The 20,004-nt window shown below is 36.8% G+C and overlaps 2 protein-coding genes across 7 annotated transcripts in view; both read left to right on the top strand.

The window, feature by feature from the left end:
• Nucleotides 1-451: 451 nt before the first annotated feature.
• Nucleotides 452-13,072, top strand: ubac1 (UBA domain containing 1). 2 transcript variants are annotated; one of them, XM_079606118.1, is made up of 11 exons: nt 474-905; nt 2,273-2,393; nt 3,026-3,099; nt 3,206-3,313; nt 3,413-3,515; nt 4,277-4,385; nt 5,928-6,210; nt 6,434-6,520; nt 6,643-6,781; nt 10,135-10,298; nt 11,021-13,072. In XM_079606118.1, exons 1-10 carry the CDS (start codon nt 768-770, stop codon nt 10,248-10,250), a joined length of 1,278 nt encoding a protein of 425 aa, XP_079462244.1. In that variant the 5' UTR covers nt 474-767; the 3' UTR covers nt 10,251-10,298; nt 11,021-13,072. The 2 variants fall into 2 exon arrangements, with proteins under 2 accessions (XP_079462243.1, XP_079462244.1); XM_079606117.1 differs by having other exon boundaries at nt 452-905; nt 10,135-13,072.
• A 981-nt stretch (nt 13,073-14,053) lies between these two features.
• The window catches only part of msh3 (mutS homolog 3 (E. coli)), a 65,438-nt gene continuing 59,487 nt past the window's right edge, over nt 14,054-20,004 (top strand). The window contains exons 1-7 of one of the 5 annotated variants that reach the window (XM_079606116.1): nt 14,054-14,266; nt 14,360-14,473; nt 14,634-14,736; nt 15,653-15,891; nt 16,766-16,963; nt 18,333-18,449; nt 18,565-18,682. In XM_079606116.1, the coding sequence (XP_079462242.1) occupies nt 14,655-14,736; nt 15,653-15,891; nt 16,766-16,963; nt 18,333-18,449; nt 18,565-18,682 (754 nt within the window). In that variant the 5' untranslated portion in view covers nt 14,054-14,266; nt 14,360-14,473; nt 14,634-14,654. Of the gene's footprint in view, nt 14,474-14,633; nt 14,761-15,652; nt 15,892-16,765; nt 16,964-18,332; nt 18,450-18,564; nt 18,683-20,004 lie in introns of all 5 variants that reach the window. The other 4 variants (XM_079606112.1, XM_079606114.1, XM_079606113.1 and 1 more) reach the window with 4 other exon arrangements.

Below are 20,004 nucleotides of genomic sequence, written 5' to 3' on the forward strand. Positions count from 1 at the left end.
TGTATTTATTTAATAGTGTGTGTCTATCAGATTGTAATGTACCGTATTTCGGTCAACTTTGTTGTGTAGTGTAATGAAGTTGTAGTACTGTGCGAGACGAGTAATAAACACGTTGTAGAGGGGTAGATTAGATAAGTAAGAAAGTGTTCGGTAGGTAGACATCTGGAAGCAGTTTGGTCGCAGAAACTGTACACAATGTTTGCTGTAGTTTACCATGAAAGTACAGCCCGTTCTTTTCAATGGCAGCGCTGTGCTGGTAGCTACCATTAGAGGCTGTTTTAAAATTATTTTATTTTTATTGGTTTTAAATAATTACAACTATAGTCAAGGGGGTACATTGAGTAAAGAAAAAAAAGACAAATATATATATATAAAAAGGCTGTTTTGAAAGTCTGGCAGTCTACAGCGTCTGCATGTATTCGTACTTCAACCAATCACATTCAACAACCTCACTCACGCATGCGCACTGCTGCACCGTACCGATTGCTGTCGCTCTCGCGCATCGCAGGTGTCAACGGAGCAAGCGTCTACTGCAGCTGCGAGAGTGAGGAACCCTATCTGCCCCATCGGAAAATATTAGTCCTCCTAAGAGGGCGGCAGTACAGATCGGATGGTATGAAAATGTTCGAATGAGACCGTGAGCTCGTGTCTGTTGCCAGGGCAGATTTAAGCGTGGAACAGGGCGGCTTTCCGGACTGTAGACAGCGGGCTCCCGGAGCGTCTTCAGCGGGGAAAGCTGCAGTCCTGCTGCCGCCGCTGCTGCTACAATGTTCGTGCAGGAGGAGAAGATCTTTGCAGGCAAAGTCCTGAAGGTCCACGTCTGTACTATGGAGGGCACCGAGTGGCTGGAGGAAGTCACGGAAGACACCACTATAGAGAAACTCAAAGAGAAATGCTTGAAGCATGTAGGTCTGCCATCGGTTAGCTGGCACTGTTAGCCAACCCGGACAGGACAGGCCCGCTAGATTTTCAGAGTCATTGCCAAGTATTTTTAGTAACTTGCAGACGAGTCGACGGTGCTATTTATAATTTAGCAAGCTGGCCCGTCACCTCCGTCTCTGTGGCTGGACTGTAACTACAACTGTCACTCTGGTTGATTAACAGTGTACAGCTGACTTTGACTTGTTGACAACCTCTTTTTGTTAACAATATACCTGTCAAGTACTGTAGTGTACACACATCTGTGCAGATGAATGTACCTTTACACCTTTTCATATGTTCTATGATGATTTGATCTTTAAACTTTATGGTTTGAAGGTTGTGGATGCGTTTTTGTAAGCACTTTAGCAGGTGACATCACCACACAGACTGTACTGTTAGTCAAGACTGGTTCCAGCTTCAATGTGTAGTTTGTGCTGAAAAGTACCATGGCGTTACCCTGTGCATAATGGCACGATACTACCAAGTTTCATGGACATACACATCATGAGTGTTTTTTGAAGTACTTTGGAGTATCATGCAAAAAGCAGGATACATTAATTATTTAGTACCAAGGTGCATATCAGTGTACCATGGTAGCAATTTACATTAATTGTACCATGGTAGCAAAGTACTGGACCACCCCGTAAGAGTGGTGGTATGGATTTGGGGAGGGGGGCAGGCTCACCTGTAAATATGTGATTTTTATGGAGTAAATGTACACTACAATTCAAAACTTTGGGTTTGGTAAGCTGTTGAATGTTTTTGAAAGAAGTCTCTTCTCTTATGCTCCACAAGGCTGCATTTATTTGATCCAGTAATATTGTGAAATATTATTACAATATAAAATAAATAACTGTTTTCTGTTTTAGTTGAGGAAGTTTAGTTTAGTTAGTAAATAATGTGTTTTATTCCTGGGATGAATTTTCAGCATCAGCATCATTACTCCAGTTGTCAGTGTCACATGATCCTTCAGAAATCATTCTCATATGCTGATTTACTGCTCAAGAAACATTTCCTATTGTCTTAACAGTTGCTGCTCAATGTTATTGTGGAAACTCTGATTTCTTTCAGGAATCTTTGATGTATAGAAAGTTCAAAATAACATTTATTTGAAATAGATAAATGTCTTTACTGCCTGTTTTGATCAATTTAATGCATCCTTGCTGAGTAAAAGTATTAATTTCTTTTTAAAAAGATTTACTGACCCCAAACTGAATGGTAGTGTATATTTTATTTTGTTAGGATTAAACCGAAACAAATGTCCTTTAAACTAATTTGTTTTAGGCACTGCAGAACGCACAATGCTATTTAAGTCTTTTTTTAACTTAATCTATATTTTTGTCTCTTACAGTATGTCCACGGAAGTCTAGAGGATCCTAAAACTCTTACACATCACAAACTCATTCATGCTGCCACTGAGAGAATTCTCTCTGAATCCAAAACAGTTGCTGAGGAAAATCTTAAAGATAAAGGTAATGAACAATTCATCATGGTGCATCTAGAAAGGTGATTCTCAACCTTTTTGACTTCAAGCCCCTCATTGTCCACAACCATATTCAAAGTGTAAGGCCTTTACAAAGTATGATTTATGTAAATGTATATTCCTTACAAAAAGCCTGTAGAATTATAGACTTTTCCAGGTCTATAAAACACACATTTAAAATGGGACTACCTCATATATCCACGTTTTTCAAGACAATGAATTAAAATAATCGATTTAGATTTTTAATTTAATGCTTGTTTTGTCTTATTTTAAATCATTTTAATATCGCACATTGACTGAGAACCACTGATCTAGAGTTTAAGAGTGACTGATCTTAGAGTGTTTTGCTTATGTTCTTTGTATTTAAAATTTGCTAACACTTTATTTTAAGGTGGCATAGTTACACGTTACTACATGTACTTACTATAGTAATAATAGTAAATTATGCATAATAACAAGCAACTAACCCGAAACCTAACCGTAACTCTATAGTAAGGACATGTATAAATTAATATTACCCAGTACTTTTTTGAGTAAGTACAATGTAACTATGTCACCTTAAAACAAACTGTAACCTAAAATTAAGACACAAACCCTTATTTTTTATTGTTTGTTTTCTAGATTGCTTATTATTGATAAAGAAAAGACCTCCACTGGCTCCACCAAAAATGGCTGACATATCTTCTGAAGAGAAGGTATCTGGTGACAGTTTTAATTTTTGGGTGAACTATTGCATCCTATTCTTTTACACTTCTAAGATTTGTGATTGCTAAATGAACCAGTTTTTGTGCTTGTTGACAGAAAAAGCAAGAGAACAAAGCGCCAGATAAGGAAGCCATCCTCAAAGCCACAGCAAACCTGTCCACTCGTAACACTGACCGTACTGTAACTCAGCACAACATCAGAGATGTGGGTACTTGCAGTCTGTTCATTTTTTCTTTTTTGCATTGCACTGCTTATGTTTATAATATATTGTTTTAAATGTTACGATTGTTTCCCTCCTGTCAGTTTCAGACAGAGCTGAGGAAGATTCTGGTCTCGCTTATTGAGGTGGCTCAGAAGCTGCTGGCAATGAATCCAGATGCCGTTGAACTCTTCAAAAAGGCCAATGGTAAGCTATGGATGCATGTGTGGATAGACACCTCAATGGATTATATCAATAAATCTATTTACTGATTAAATAAATCATAGTTTTTCATGCTATTAACATGCTTTTCAGACATCTACCATTGTAATACTATCACTGCGTCTGAAAATGCCTAATTTCAATGCTATATAGTAGGCGAAAAACAGTATGTGAGCTGAGTAGTATGTCCCAATTCATAGTATTCTTAAACCAGTTGGCGAAAAGTACCCAGATGACCTACTAGTCACGGAAAGATTCTGAACTACACATTCGATGAACACTTTACTATCCCATAAGGCCACGGGAGAGGATTTTGAATGGAAGTGAAGGGATGCAACTGGTGCTGTAGGTCACATGACAATGATCATGGCAGATGTAGTACATCTGAATTTCATTCATACTATATGGAATATACTTTTTTTTAACGGTCTTGAAGTAAGTTTCAAACCAACTGTAGTACCTCCTGTACAGTATGTGATTTCGGATGCAGCATATATTTTTGGACATTCCATACCATGGTATTATTTGAAGTACAATAGAGTGACATTGCTGTACCATATATATATATATATATATATATATATATATATATATATATACATGGAGTTGTTATTAACCTAATTGTTTTAATAATAGTTTTATTAATCATTTCATGACCACGGAGGCCACTGTGCAAGAGTCAATTATTTAGCAATCTTATCAAATGATGGTGAGTGAATATTGTTCCTATCTTCCCTCTCTGGCAGCTATGCTGGATGAGGACGATGAGGACCGTGTGGATGAAACGGCCCTGCAGCAGCTGACCGAGATGGGTTTCCCTGAGAGTCGTGCTGTGAAGGCTCTGCGCTTAAATCAGTGAGTGCTCTCAGCTGTAGTTGTGAAATACGCTACCATTCAAAGTTTGGGGTTGTGTTTTGTAAAGAAGTCTCTTATGCTCACTAAGGCTAAAAAATACAGTTAAGCAGTAATATTGTGTAGCCTAATATTTGCTGAGTTCATGCCATTTCGTAATTACCGCAATCTCGAGCTGACAACACGTGACGTTATATGCGGAGTTGTTCAGGTCCAGGGACTGGGAATTATGCGTTTCTATGGCACCACTATCAATTCATCTGCAGCGGTCAGGTGGCACAGCGGTCATGTCATGTGGTACAAGTAGCACTCCAAAAATCTTACAAGCTGTAATTACAAGCTCTACGAGGATATGAACACTTTTTTACAAGTTGAAATCTCGTAATTATGGTAATTTGGACATGGTGTGAAATGCACCTATTAGAGTTGTCAAAAAGTACAGAATTCGTTACCAAGTCGGTACTGAAATTTTACAATTGTGATGCTTTGAGTGCTGTTGAGTGGAATCATAAACCTCTGATTGGGCCATTGTGTTTACGCATTCATTGGATATGTCTGTGATTGGCTACAATGATCAATGAACGGGAGCGTTTGAGAGCACACGGAAGTGTTTGAAAGTGTTTTATCTATGACCTTCATCTATGTTTTCTTTATTTTTATCTATGGCTTTATCTATTCAAACGCTCCCGTCTATATCTGTATCCGTCTATATCTCTCGGTAAAGAGCGCCATTGACGTATATTTACATGTTTTTAAAGCACTGATCATTGTAGCCGATCACAGACATGTCCGATGAGCTCGTGAGAACAATGGGCAATCAGAGGGCCACATTTTTTAAATTTCAATACCACCTTGGTACCGAAGTCGGTACTTTTTGACAACTCTAGCACCTATTATTACAATTTAACATAATTGTATTCTATTTTCATATATTTTAAAAGGAATGTATTCCTGTGATGGTTAAAACAAAAGCTCAATTTTTAGCATCATTACTCCAGTCTGCAGTGTCACATGATCCTTCTGAAATCATTCTAATATGCTGATTTGCTGCTTAAGAAACATTTTGTGTTATCGATTTTGAAAACCGTTGTGCTGCTTAATTTTTTGTGGAAACTATGACACAATTTTTACCAAGAATCCTTGATGAATAGAAAACTCCAAAGAACTGCATTTTAAATTGAAATAGACATTTTTATAAACATTATAAATGTCTTTGTCACTTTTGAACTTCGTAATGTGATTAAATGCTGAATAAAACTATTAATTTATTTTCTGAAACACTACAATGCAACTGCAATCTTTTTAACTGTAGTGTAAATAATTCATGGATAAATATGCATAGCATATCTAGCTGGCAGTATAAAGTCACATTGGCCAAAAATTGGCCCCACTGCCTCATTCAGTGTCATTTAAATTATTATATGAACACGTGATAAAATGTTTAAACATGATGTTTTGAGTTTGGTGCTGAACAACATCATCAATGTGTCCCAGCTCTCAGTGGATTAAATCAGAGTCACTTATCACTAATCCCTCTTTCTGCAGCATGTCTGTGACCCAGGCTATGGAGTGGCTGATTGAGCATGTAGATGACCCCATGGTTGACACGCCTCTGCCGGGACAGGACACGCCAGGGGCAGCGGCCGCTGCAGCCCCAGCCCCCGTCCCAGTCCCAGTCCCAGCACCTGCCTCTGGTCTTTCCGCTACAGTTTTAGGAGCCCGTGCCCGTCTTTCGTCCCAGGCCAGCATAGAGGAGGCCAAACAGGACGAACTGACTGAGATCTTTAAAAGGATCAGAAGGAAAAGAGAGTTCAGGCCTGACTCACGGGTGAGTGTCATGTGGGTGTCATGAGAAACAGTAGAAGAATAGTTCCTTTTTAAACCCAACATTACATGTTTCCTGATGCACTGCCAATGTTAACAGCCACTTCAGAATTGAAATGTCTAATTCATGATCTTTGTAAACTAAAGCCTGCAGTAATTCACATAAAATAGCTGCTTCTGTGTTGCTGTGGTATGTTGCATTGTCTCGTCTGTGTGTTTGTGAGCAGGCAGTGATTGCGCTGATGGAGATGGGATTCGACGAGAAGGAGGTGGTTGACGCCCTCCGTGTCAATAATAATCAACAGGATGCAGCTGTATGTAAACATTCATATAAAATCATGTATATTGTGTTATTTTACCAGCCAATTGAGATACTAACTTAAGATACCAATTTAGATGTAACTTTTTTCAATGTAAAACCTCTATTCCCACACAGTGTGAATGGCTGCTAGGTGACAGAAAGCCCACCCCTGAGGATCTGGACAAGGGCATTGATACCAACAGTCCACTGTTTCAGGCCATTCTGGAGAACCCCGTCGTACAACTTGGTCTCACAAATCCCAAGACTCTTCTAGGTGACGTCTCTCTCTATACTAAGGATGTGCCTGAAGTCGAATACTATGTTCGGAAAGGAAACTGAGCCCCTGAAGGGACATGGTGATGGGGGGAAAAAAATATTTCAATGGATTGGTGTTTTCTCGCAATTAAATAGTTGGGTAATAATTTATATTGTAAATAATTTGTGGGCATCATGGAGTGGCTAGCAATATACTGGATATTGAAATCGCTTTTGAATACACGCTCGGTTTTTTTTTTTTCAATTTCGAATTCGTGATTACGCGTACTCTGTATTGGGAGCGGCGGTACTGACCACACATTTTACAAGATAAGATATTTGTCAAGATCTGTTGCACACCATATCCCCCAACATTGTCCTCTCAGTCATCTCTCCTTACTATCTTCACGTGATAAGTGAAATGATCATGTGTTGTAATGTAACCAACTAACGCATCAAGCCTAACCATGTCCTTTTAGAGGCTCCGTAGAATGTGTTGTTTATTTCCTGTGCCTTTATGGATTTAGGTTTCGGGCACATCCCTACTCTATACTCAAATCCTCTTCTTCTTCTGAAATGTTTTGGTTGCAATTAATTTTGATGTTCGCTTTAGACATTCTGTTGACTACAAGTAACATTGCATCTACATGTCAAACTAACTAAGTTGAGCATTTGTAGATTGTTAAGGGTAGGGTTAATAGATTAAGGGGTTAGGGTTAGTAGAATAGGTTGACATAGTTGCAAAGCTGCTTATATTTAGTAGAATGTCAAAATAAACCATCTAAATGAAGTGTTAGCAGATATTAAGCAGACAGTCTACTAATTTTGTAATGAGAGTTAGATGACAAATATGCAACCTTACTTATAGTCAACAGAATGACTAAAGATGACCATAAAGTGTTACTGATGTTTAAAGGTGAACTATGCAGATTTTTTACCTTAACCGAACAGCTTCGAAAGACATTGGAATGGTTATATTACTTTTTTCGGGTTGAATGGTGGTCGTCTCGCACCCCCCTATCGCCTGTGAGTGGAAAAAACACACTTTCAACTTTGAGCCGCTGGACGCGGCGTCAGGTATAGCGTGATATCAGGTCTCGCAAAGTAAAGAATTGCTTTACGGCAAAAATAAATCTGCTACAATTCTATCATTATTGCGCTCCCTCACGCTGTTCGAACCCGAATGAAGAAGACGTTGTAAAGAATGTCCCGTCTGCTTTGATGTCGTTGATCTACAAGCCTCTCGCCAACAAGTTTTTCGACAGTGTTGTCAAATATCTATTTCGAAGCTCTAGGGGGAGCTCTATAGAGAAACCTACATGCAAAAAGTGAGAATACAGCGAATAAATTCCTGAATCTGCATAGCCCTGCTTTAATTTACAAAGGTTTGCCTCAACATGTCAATTCAATGAAGAGTGTCTGTGAACAATTTTATAGTTAAACCACAGATGTTGTCGGTTTATTTTTTACCCCTTCAAATTAATGTTCTTCTAGTTCCTGCTGTGTACTTTACTGTTTGGAAAAAAAGGTGTTTCTGGCTGATCAAAACATGTAATTTCAAAGTTTTCTAGTCTTTATTTGGCTCCATCCATTTAGCCAGTTACTGAATGACATCCAGTTTTCCAGTTTCTCCATCTCAAACGTAACCCCAGACCGTGGTGCTGCCACCACCATGCTTGATGGCAAGATGACATTATCTGGGTGTTGGGCTCTGTGTGGTTTGTGGTAAACATAGCGCTTTGCTTTTAAGCCCGAGTGCTCAAGTTTCATTTCATCAGACCACAGCAGTTACTTCCAAAGCCTTTCAGCTTTTGTCACATGGCTTTCACAATCTCCAGAATTATGTTGGAGTTGCTCAGAAGTGGCTTCCTTTCTAGCCACTCTCACAAAGAGGACTTAATCTTTGAAATTCTGAAAACACGGCTGATGTCTGGACAAAATGTCCAATTTAAGGCAAAAAGTTCTGCAAGTGACCTCTTGGTCCCTTCTCTTTCAGTTCTGTCTGGTTGCTCCATTTACTAAGCTGGCTTGAAGATAACGTATACTATAATATTTCTATAAAGACACACTAGATAAGTGTACAGTACATTCTCTTACAGTATAACCTCAGACCAGCACCCCAATAATTAATTTACTTTTAACATGTTGTCTTCATTAATATGACAATTTTTTCTTTTGCATTGCCTATTACTATATTATAATTTGTTCAGTTATTCATACAACCTCTGATGCACTGATTGCGAACTAAAATAGTGCACTAAACAGTATATGCTTGTTTTTGTACACTATAAAGCAGTTTCATGTGTTATGAAAGTACAGCTTCAGGGACTTCAGTTTTGCCAGGATGCATTTCTGTGTGTCTCCCCATGTTATAATAAGTGGGTTTCCTCAAAGTGCTCCAGTTTTCCCCACAATCCGAAGATATGCAGGATATAGGCCATTACCTATTGCGGTTACATTATTATTATTATTATTATTTTATTTGTTAAATTTGTTAAAATATTTAAAGCTACACAGTGTGACTTTTGGCCCTCATAGCATTTAAAAAATAAAAAATGTTGTTTTTTGTTTTTACAGGTTTGTCATTTTACATGCTCCATGGTCAATATTTCTCCCTCCCTCGACAATTTACTTATAGCTTCATGCTACTCTCACACCGTGGCTGCGTTTAAGTCAATTTTTTTAAGTCCCTCCCTCGCTAACTTCCCTTCTTCTCGTTCACTTTGATGAACGTGTTTGCTTAAGTTGCACGAGTGCCCAACTTACACAATGGAACACAATGTGTTTAAATGGAACGCCCTAAGCCCTTGATTGCTTGTGCACTCTCTCCTTCTGTCAAAATCGAGGGCTCGAGGGTCTGTCCAAATAAACTTCAAATAAAGTTAAACGCAGTTCAAAATGGTGGCTGGGATTCCTCCTAAGGACACACACAATATATGTGTGTGTACTGTGTATAATTATTTTGTATATATAAATACACATATACTGTATGCATGTATATATTTAAGAAACATTTGTTATTTATATATAATATATTTATATATCAATTATATATAAATATATGCAGTATATACATGCTAATATTTCTTAAATATATACATACAAAATAATTATACACAGTATATTACACACAATTATACAGTTTACACACATATATTGTGTAAACACAAACTTTTATTTTGGATGTGATTTTTTATATATATATACACCGTAATATAATATAATATATATATAAGACCATTGTTGAATCATTCAGCAAAACAAGCTACTGTATTTAGTGCACCTTTAAACTGTATTTTCAATTAGGTGCAGTACAGTCTGTGCCAGTTGTTGGTTGGATGTGGCTGAGGAATGTTTTTCTTGGCTTTGCAGCGTTTGAGGACATGCTGGAGAACCCGTTGAACAGCACGCAGTGGATGAACGACCCTGAGACAGGTCCCGTCATGCTCCAGATCTCCAGAATCTTCCAGACACTCAACCGCACGTAAAGCACACCTCATCTCTGGAGCAGCCGGAACCACAGAATAGGGGAAAAGGTCAAACATTTATAAGAGAAGAGTGTGTGTGTGTGTGTGTGCGTGTCGTGTGTGTATGTGGCATAACTGTTGTTTTTAGTAAAGTCACAGAAGATGAATGTAAAAATACAATGATGACATTTCACACCGTTATACAGAGGAAAATATCTATTTATAACTCCACACAACACTTGTACAAAAACAATATAAACAGCAACTTAATGATAAATCGATAACTTCATTATTTAGTTTTTTATGTTTAAGTAAGATTTGTTTTAATTATATTAAGCACAGGCTTTATTTTATATAATTTCTCTATAGAATTGGACACACACACAAAAAAAGATCTCCAGAAACACTTTTGTATGTTTCTTGAGCTCAAAGATCGAATTACAACCAAATTATTTGACACTTCACATGGTACATTTGTCATAACTGAATGTTACTACAGGGAGATAGACAATGCATATTCAGTTATTTTTATTATCATTTTAAAACCTAAACAAGTTCCTTCCAAAAACTTAAACCGAACGTACGTTGGAAAGGAAAGCAAGCACCAGCAGTTTGAAAGGCATTCAAGCTTTGTGGTTTCTTTAACACTACAGATGTTTCTGTGATGTTGTGGATGCAATAGCAATTTGCAGTCCCTTACTGACATAGATACGTGATAGATATTGAAATCTAACCTGATCCCTTTGTATCTCTTATCTCTTTCATTCTTCTGATCTATACCAACTATTCAGCTGGAATCTGTCCAAACGGATGCGAGTCAGTTCTGATTCTGTCGGTTTAGAACAAAGACGGTATACATGAGTAGTGGATCTTTAACTTTGTTTGCTCTCAGTAGCTCCTGCATCAGGGGTTTTCAAGTTGAAGTATTACATTACCGTTTTATCCAATGTCATCATGATCAAGCTGCCGCCTCTGATCGCACTCACATCCCTGCTCACGTTTAATGTTAATGGAGGCTGGACTATTTTAGTTTGTACTTTTTCTTTTATGAATTGGTTCTACTACAGAACATCAGTTTCTACAGTATGTGAAAGTCGGTTGTGTCTAATGACGGTTGTAGTATGAATTATGTGCTTAGTGTGATCGCAGTTCTTTTGCGTCACACTTTTTACAGTGCACTTACTAATTTTTGCACAGGAAATTCAGACTGAATTCACAACATTCTGATGTACTCTTTTATTTTAAATCATCTTGAAATTCCCTGTCTAAGGTGAAATTCGGGCATTGGGATTTCTAAAAGAAATAATTACGTTTTCAGTCAGAATCAAGAAAAAAAAACGTTATTTAAATGGTTCTGTTATGCATTTTTTTTCTAACATTTTGATTTGTATCAGATAAATATATTACACAAATGTGGTCATACCAAACACCAATTTTAGATTCATAGATAATTGTGTGAATTAGAGGATGGAATATGCTTTTTTTTTTTTTTTTTTTTGGTCAAGTGTGGAGTGTTTTCATTCAATATTTGAATCGTGTTGGTGTGAAGTGTGTGCTCAGGGGTTTCTTAGCCATACCGGGCAAAATATCTGCTATAGTAATGCCTACTTTATCAATACAAATAACAGTAGCTTAGTGATTGCATTATCAGAGAACTCTATGAATATATCTGAAAACTTACTCTTTAAATGAAAACTTGCTATCCTTGTGTGATTTTATTTATTTTGAGGCCAAATATAGTCAATCATGAAACCATCCCTAGAGAGATTACTGTATGTCAATACCATTTTAGAGAACCTCACCTATTAAAATGGTACACTATGTTCACTTCACTGTCTAAGTGGCTTCTAATGTACTTACAAATTATGTTTAACACATTCAGCATTTGAAATCAGACTTGTCTCCCATTATCTTGAGAACATAATTGTTTTTTTTTTTTTTTGTTTTTTTTTTGGTATTAAGAGAGGTAGCTTATATAGTTTTGGATGACTAGAGAGTAAAGGCTTCTATGCAATTCAATTTCTTTTTTTGTTGCCTCATAAGAAAAATAACAGGTTTCGGTATCATGATGCATTTGTAATATATGAGTATTTGATGTGCACTTTCATATCATATCTTTTTTTAAATTTGAACCAAATGTCGACTTCATCATGGGTAAGCTCTGTAAAGTAGAAAGTGATATATGATTTCAGTATTTTAAATTGTTTGATGGTCATTCATTTACTATTTAGAAATGCTCATATGGTTGAACAGTGTCATTTGGAAACTGAATTGTCATTTTCTTAATGTCAACACCTTGAAGGAATAATTCACTTAAAAATGAAAATTATGTTACCATTTACTCACCCTCGAGTTGTTTGAAACGTGTATGAATTTCTTTCTTTTGCTGAACACAAAGGAAGATATTTTGAAGAATGTCGGTAACCAAACAGTTGATGGGCCCCATTGACTTCCATAGTATTTTTTTTCCAACTATAGAAGGCAATGTGGTCCATCAACTGTCTGGTTACCGACATTCTTCAAAATATCTTCTTTTGTGTTCAGCAGAAGAAAGAAATTCATACAGGTTTAGAACAACTCGAGGCTGAGTAAATTTTTAAGCAAACTATTCCTTTAAAAAGTGTCCGATTTTTTTTCTCCCTCATTTAAAAAAGGTTATCAGGTTACAGAGTTTATGATGAAATGTTTTGAAGGTCTGGTGCTCCTGTGTTACCATTTTACTTTTGTGTCCTTGCTCCGTGTACAATTTCACATAGAGCCCCCACTGTCGGTGAGCTGAAATGTAACTTTTCTCAATCCAATTGTTGAAAAGTCTTTCATGACAAATAATTAAAAAAAGTTTTGAAATCCCTGCTTTTTCTAATTATTATTATTCTCTGCATGTTGCAGTAAATTCAACATAGTTCAGAAGTCTGAAAACTGCCAAATGTCCAAAAGTGCCAAATGTCTTTCTTTGCATTCACCAAAGCCTAATATCTTTCACATCCCCCATTTATAGTCCCACATCTATAGTAAATGCTTGTTTAAGGAACCTGTTTCAGTCTGTTAGGCTTAAGTATACTACTTTCAGTGTTATTTTAGTATTATTTATGTTTTTATATTTTTATTTATAGGCAATTTTCATTTTAGGTTTTCATTTTATTTGTAAATGTTAGCCATTTTGTTATGTGTTTTTATCATATTCATTAGTTTAAATATTTATAATTTTCTATATAGATTTAATTTAAGGTTTTCATCTACTATTTCTATACTTTTATTTCAGGTTTATTTCAATTACAGAAAATGAAAAAATATATATTTTAATAGGTTTAGTTAACAAAATGCTGGTGGGGTAAACCTTATACATTTAGCAGATGCATGATGGGTACAGACAAACAGTGAAATGTTTTTTTTTTGTTTTTTTTTAAACTGGGGTCCGTAGACCCCAGGGGTGTCGCAAGGGATTGGTAGGGCCTAGAGGGTGTTTAGAGATAAAGAGGTGCAACATTTAATTTATTTATTTTTAAAATAAAAAAACAAGATTAAATAAATAAATAATTTAGATGGTTAATAATTATAATATCTTAAAATGTTCCTGTCTTATAGTCACATTCAGACTATATCAGAGTAGAGCTGGTCGAAAACATACAAAACAAGTAGAGATTTTGAAGAATATTATGTCGACATTCTTCAAAATATCTTCTTTGTTGTTCAACAGAAGAAAGAAAGTCATACAGGTTGGAACAACATAAGGGTAAATGAATGATGACAGAATTTTAATTTTTGGGTGAACTATCCCTTTAAATCAGCATTATGTTAATTTGTGATTACAAATCGTGGACTGCGGATATCTAACGCCGCCTTCCCCCGCTGCACTACAGCAGCGACTGCGCACATGTAGCGCATCTTTCACCCTCTGCAGTACAGCAGTAAGTTCGCGTGCGCGAGAATGGGTACATCACTCGCGCGCCAACATGATCAGCTGTACTAGTCTCTTTTCAGGAGACTATTTTTAATCATCAGAGTTTGGGACTTTGGGCCTGTATTCAAACAACAAAGTGAGTCTTGCAGGCCATGTGTTAATAATCAGACAATGCTGTAAAATGCATACAAGTGTCAAACGTGTGCTTGCATCCAAATCCTCGAAAAAGTCCAGCACTCAGACAACTATCAGCAGATTCTTCACAAGTGCAAGCGATCAATCTCAACCAATTGACCGACCCGGGATTAACTGCCAAGACCGACGCCATGAGGGCAGAGGAAAGGTAAGAGCTTTATATATTCGGAACAGACAGCTTGTTTACTTTGTAAAGAATCTGCACTCCAATCATACAATAGATCCATGTCAACAATATGCATCGCATGCACGAAGCTTTTGCTGCTTCAAAGCAGCACCGACTGAAATGTAAACCTGTTCTGATTTAGAAGAGGTTATGTGATGGAGGAATGTCTTCAGAGAAACGACCCAAACTCTCTCACAATGTGGAGAAGGAGAAAGATGAAGAGTGCATGCTGACCCCCAGCTCATGTAAGGACTTATGCACCATGCATGGTATTTACTATTTTCATTGTTTATTTTAGTTTTTTGTTGTTGTTGTCAGCTGATCTGTTTAACTGCATTGCACATTTGACTTTAGATTAGCTTGTTTAATGTAACAAGCATTTACACTAAGCAGGGCTCAACAGCAATGTTTTTTGTGCTTCAGATTTGAAATTGACTTTTTCACCGACCCACCATTATTTCTATATATAGCCATTTTTTATGACAGAAAGGTTCATGTTCTTTACACACACACACACACACACACACACACACACACACACACACACACACACACACACACACACACAATTTTTTTAAATGTTTAATTATTACAGTTGTAATGTACCTCAATAAAAGCTATGCTTTTTAAACACGCTTCACTAAACAACAATGTTCAAAACATTCGAAAAGGAAATGTTTTGGTTTGTATGGTGTAAAAAACAAGTATAATACATGATCAGCATAAATTGTACTTAGACTGCTTGTTTATGCTGATCTGATCTCATAACATGCACACTAAGCAGAGCTCATCAATAAGGTATTTTTTACTGACACGTCTTAAAAAATACTTTTTTAAATGATTTTTCTATATTTTTTTTATTTTTGTAGCAATGTTTATGTCAGAAAGGTTCATGGTAGTTCATTCAAGGTTCATTACAGTTGTAATGTAACTCAATAAAAGCTATGAAACATAAAAAAACCTGTTCTAATTTAGAAGAGGTTATGGGATGGATGAATGTCCTAAACTTGATAGTGTTTATATTATGCAGGTACATATACAGTACGGTGCAAAAGTCTTTGGCATGTTAGTTACAGCTTTTGCTGTAATGTGTCAGTTGGAAATATCATTTTACATTTCCAAACATTCCTTTTTCCATTAATTCTCTCTTATGTGCAATAGATAAGATGACATCTCCCAGAGCCAGTGTCAGCCATGCCACCCTGACAAGGCTTAAAGATTTCCACTGCCCAGGGAATTCAGAGATCCGAGTCTCCGATCAGGGTGTAAAGATGGAGGTGGAGCCTTCAAACTCTGGAAAAGCTGAGAGATCTGTCGTGCAGCAACACAAGACTATCATGAAAAACAGCTCACCTGAGTTGGTGGAAGAGGTCAAAGAAGAGCCTACCAAGATTAAACAGGTTTGATCTTATAAGCAATACTAGTTGCCCATTGAAAGAGGGTTTTGTCTTAAAGGTCCTGTTCTTTGTGATTCCACTTTTTAAACTTTAGCTAGTGTGTAATGTTGCTGTTAGAGCATAAATAATACCTGTAAAATTATAAAGCTCAAAGTTCAATGCCAAGCGAGATATTTGATTTAACAGAAGTCCCCTTTCAAAGCCTACAGCGAACGGCCGGTTTGGACTACATCCCTCTACTTCCTGCTTTAATGACGTCACTAGAACAGTTTTTTGATTAACCTCCGCCCACAGGAATACACAAACAAGGGGGCGTGGTCTTGTTGCGCTCCTACATAGAAGAGGAAGAGTTGTGTTTGTAGAGTCTTTGTCAGCATTGCCGTCGAGACGCTGTTATTTTCACTCACCGGAGTCAAATCACCTTACAATAACACTGAGCGCAAGCATCTCCACTATGGTAAGAGGCGTGACCTTTCCGGGCAACGTGCGCTAAGCTGCTGTCGAATCACAACACAGGGTTCCAATCAGAACTCGTTACGTATTTCTGAAGGAGGGACTTCATAGAACAAGGAAGTCATCAGCCCGTTTTTTAGGAAAGTGAAAACAGCGGTATACAGATAAGTACATTTTGTGAAAAATACAGGGTTTTTTTTACATGCGAAACATGAATACATTATATTGCACACTGTAAACACAATCAAAGCTTCAAAAACACACGAAAAACGGGACCTTTAACTTCTTTAATTGCAATTACATATCTATCAACTACTTGTTTTGTCTAGAAATGCAAATGCTCAACTAATCACATTGTCAGAGTAATGAACTGAAGACACAAATGCTTGCCATTCAAACATGATTTTCTGCTTTCTGTTTCCAGGAGATTTCCTTTAGTCAGTTTTCTAAGAATACTGCGATCAGGAAAAGTTCAGAAGAGCCTGGCGTTCCCATCAGGAGAACCAAGACCATATACACTCCTCTAGAAGAACAGTACATGGAGATTAAGAAGCAACATGTGGACACAGTGCTTTGCGTTGAGTGTGGATATAAGTACAGGTTCTTTGGTGAGGATGCAGAGGTAAGAACTAGAGGAGCCCATCACAATTATCAGACATTAGATGATGCATTACGCTATTAAAGGGTGTGTGTGTATATATATTACTGTCCCTCCATTGGGTCTTATTCATGAAACATTCGTAAATATACGAGTAAATATGTGAGTGATCTGCGCGTAGAGACCTTCCCGAAAACTCTTCTCCTGATTCACAAATATTTCGTAAACGTCAGATGTGATAGTGAAATGTGTGTGTGTGTTAATGAATTCCAATCAGTCGTAAATGGGACGCGCTTGCACACTCATTCCCAATTACCATAAATCCCGCCCATTAAATCCGACTGACAACTGTATATGGGCATCATATTATGACACCAAACGAAGGATTTCAACATGTCTTCTTAAAAGCGAATGAAAAAGAAAAATTTATCATTTATCAGATAATATTTTATTATCAGAAGTTCATTCAAAACGCCACATTTTATTTTCAAGCGTAGGCCTACATAGGCGTATGAGGTCCTAAAAAAAAGAAGCTTGGCAGCATATTACAGATGCAGTTAATGGAGTTTCATCTGTTAATAGAACAGTCCCAGAAGTGAAAAGAAAATGGTTCGACATGAAGCTTGACTGTAAAAAACAAATTATTTCACTTCGAAAAAATATAGCCCAGCCCTATTGAAAGCAATTAATTATTTGATTAAAGTGTTCCGTTTGCAGATGCTATTACTGGCTCTCATAATAAAAGTAAAAAGAAAAAAACGAATGTAATTACTATATATAATTTTTTTTTCAAAATGCTGTGTAAATATGTACCCGATTAAGGTGAATTAAAATGCAGCCCAATTAATGAGCAAAACGTTCGGATGTTAAACGCACTATTTTCGCGTGGCTGGGAGCAGGTGTAGATTTATTTCGTACCAACTAACATTTGGAAAATACGAACATTTTAATGAATCCGAAAATTTACGCCAGAACCACTTTACACACGATTTACACAAAAATTAGTTTTGCTCGTGTTTCATGAATGAGACCCATTGAAAGGCAATTCCACCAACATATTTCAAGTTACAAAAAGTGCATTAAGAGATCATAAAAGCAATGTATATAAAAATTGTGCGGTTTAATTCAAATCTTCTGAAGAGATACAATTGCTTTATATGATAAACCGATTTAATTAACGCATACATAGAGCTCATTAAATATGATAAGACAAATGTTCAAACGTGTTAGCTTAATGTAGAATTGTCCTTTTTGGGTAAACTGTCTCTTTAATGTAATGACATTGACCTGTTGTCATTAATAATGTTCGACTATAAAATAAGTATGGTGTGCAAAATAACCTTTTTTAAAGAAACTAGATTTGGGTTTTTTTCACTACCACATTTTTTTATAGATTGCTGCAAAGGAACTCAATATCACTTGTCATGTGGACCATAACTTCATGACGGCCAGCATCCCTACTCATCGCTTGTTTGTGCATGTTCGGCGACTGGTCTCTCAGGGCTACAAGGTCACTGATGTTCTCTTAATTATAATATGCTGAAAATTTGAAAATTAGTATATCTATCAACATCCCATTTTATTTTTTGGTCGGTGTAAGAGTGTTTTCATGCCTCATTACTTAGGTAGGTGTAGTGAAGCAGACGGAAACTTCAGCCATCAAAGCCTCCAGCACCAACAAGAGTTCTCTCTTCACACGGCAACTTCATGCACTTTACACCAAATCCACGCTTGTGGGAGAAGGTATTGTTTCAGCACTTACTCCGTAGATTCATAATTGCCTTTCACTCCTGTTTTAAGATTAATTTCAATATCTCTGTTGTTGACCAGATTCTTAGCTGCAGTTTGATGTGTGTCAGACACTACTGTTTAAAAGTTGGGGGTTGGAAAGATTTATTAATATTTTTGAAAGTAGTCTCTGGTGCGCACTCAGGTTGCATTTATTTGATCAAAATACAGCAAAAACAGTAATATTTATAACTGTATTCTATTTTAATATATTTTAAAATGTAATTTATTCCTGTGATGGCAAAGTCTTCAGTGTCACTTAAGCAGTGTTGATGATTTCCAGCCCAAAAAAATCTCCAAAAACCCACCCAAAACATTCAGTGCTAAAAGGTTGTGAGAGAATACTGTTGTCATGACAACCGATGTTTGTAAAAATATGTTATATATGTTTATACCTCCTTAAAACTAAATAATGATTACAAAATAAATAAATTAAATATATACATTTTCTTGCCTGGAGAACAATACAAGAGGAAAACAGATAAAAATATGGCAAATACACAGTAAAACAAAATAAGCAAATATGACACAAATTTTTTTGTTGTTGTTGTTTTGTCAAGAAATTAACAGACTTCAACCCTCGGAAACACACATGAGTTGACCGTGACACGCTCGTCATCTCACACACTATAACAGCCAAAATTGTGTCATTCGTGTTCAAAAAATGAACTATAATTATAATGTGCTTACCTTTGTGTTGCGCTTTAACTTCAAACTAGTCTTTCTTGAAGTACACATTGTAGAACATAACGCAGAAATATTCAGTCAAAACTGATTAATCGTTGATTCAAACCTCTTTCAGCAGCTGTAGAGTGCAGTCTGGATGGTTTAAAAGTTGAAGATGTCCTGATCAGGCCAAATCATTTATGAATCCTCACGTCTGCCTGCTATCGTTCTTGATTGGCTAAAAGTCTGTGCTCATCTGCGACATCAACATCAACACCATCCGACTCTGCCGTGGCCGTGTGTGTTTAGTAATGTCATGATGACTGATCAGATGGAGTACATGCACATTTGAGTTTTAGTCAATACAATTTTAATGTTTAAAAACCTCCAAACTGATCTAGCCTGGTCCTACCAGACTCTCGTACATTTCATTTGTACAGAGAGTCTGGCCACTCCCCATTGGCAAGCGTTAGCTTCCTTGATGCCAGGTACTCTGTTGAAGTTTAAAACGATTGGATCTGCCCAGAGCCACTCTGGATCTGACATAACCAATCGTTAACGTTTGGTCGTGACGAAACTACAACTCAAACTAGCGCATGACTTCAACGTCA

The sequence above is a fragment of the Phoxinus phoxinus genome (genome assembly GCF_949152265.1).
Source record: "Phoxinus phoxinus genome assembly, chromosome: 3".
Lineage (NCBI taxonomy): Eukaryota > Metazoa > Chordata > Actinopteri > Cypriniformes > Leuciscidae > Phoxinus > Phoxinus phoxinus.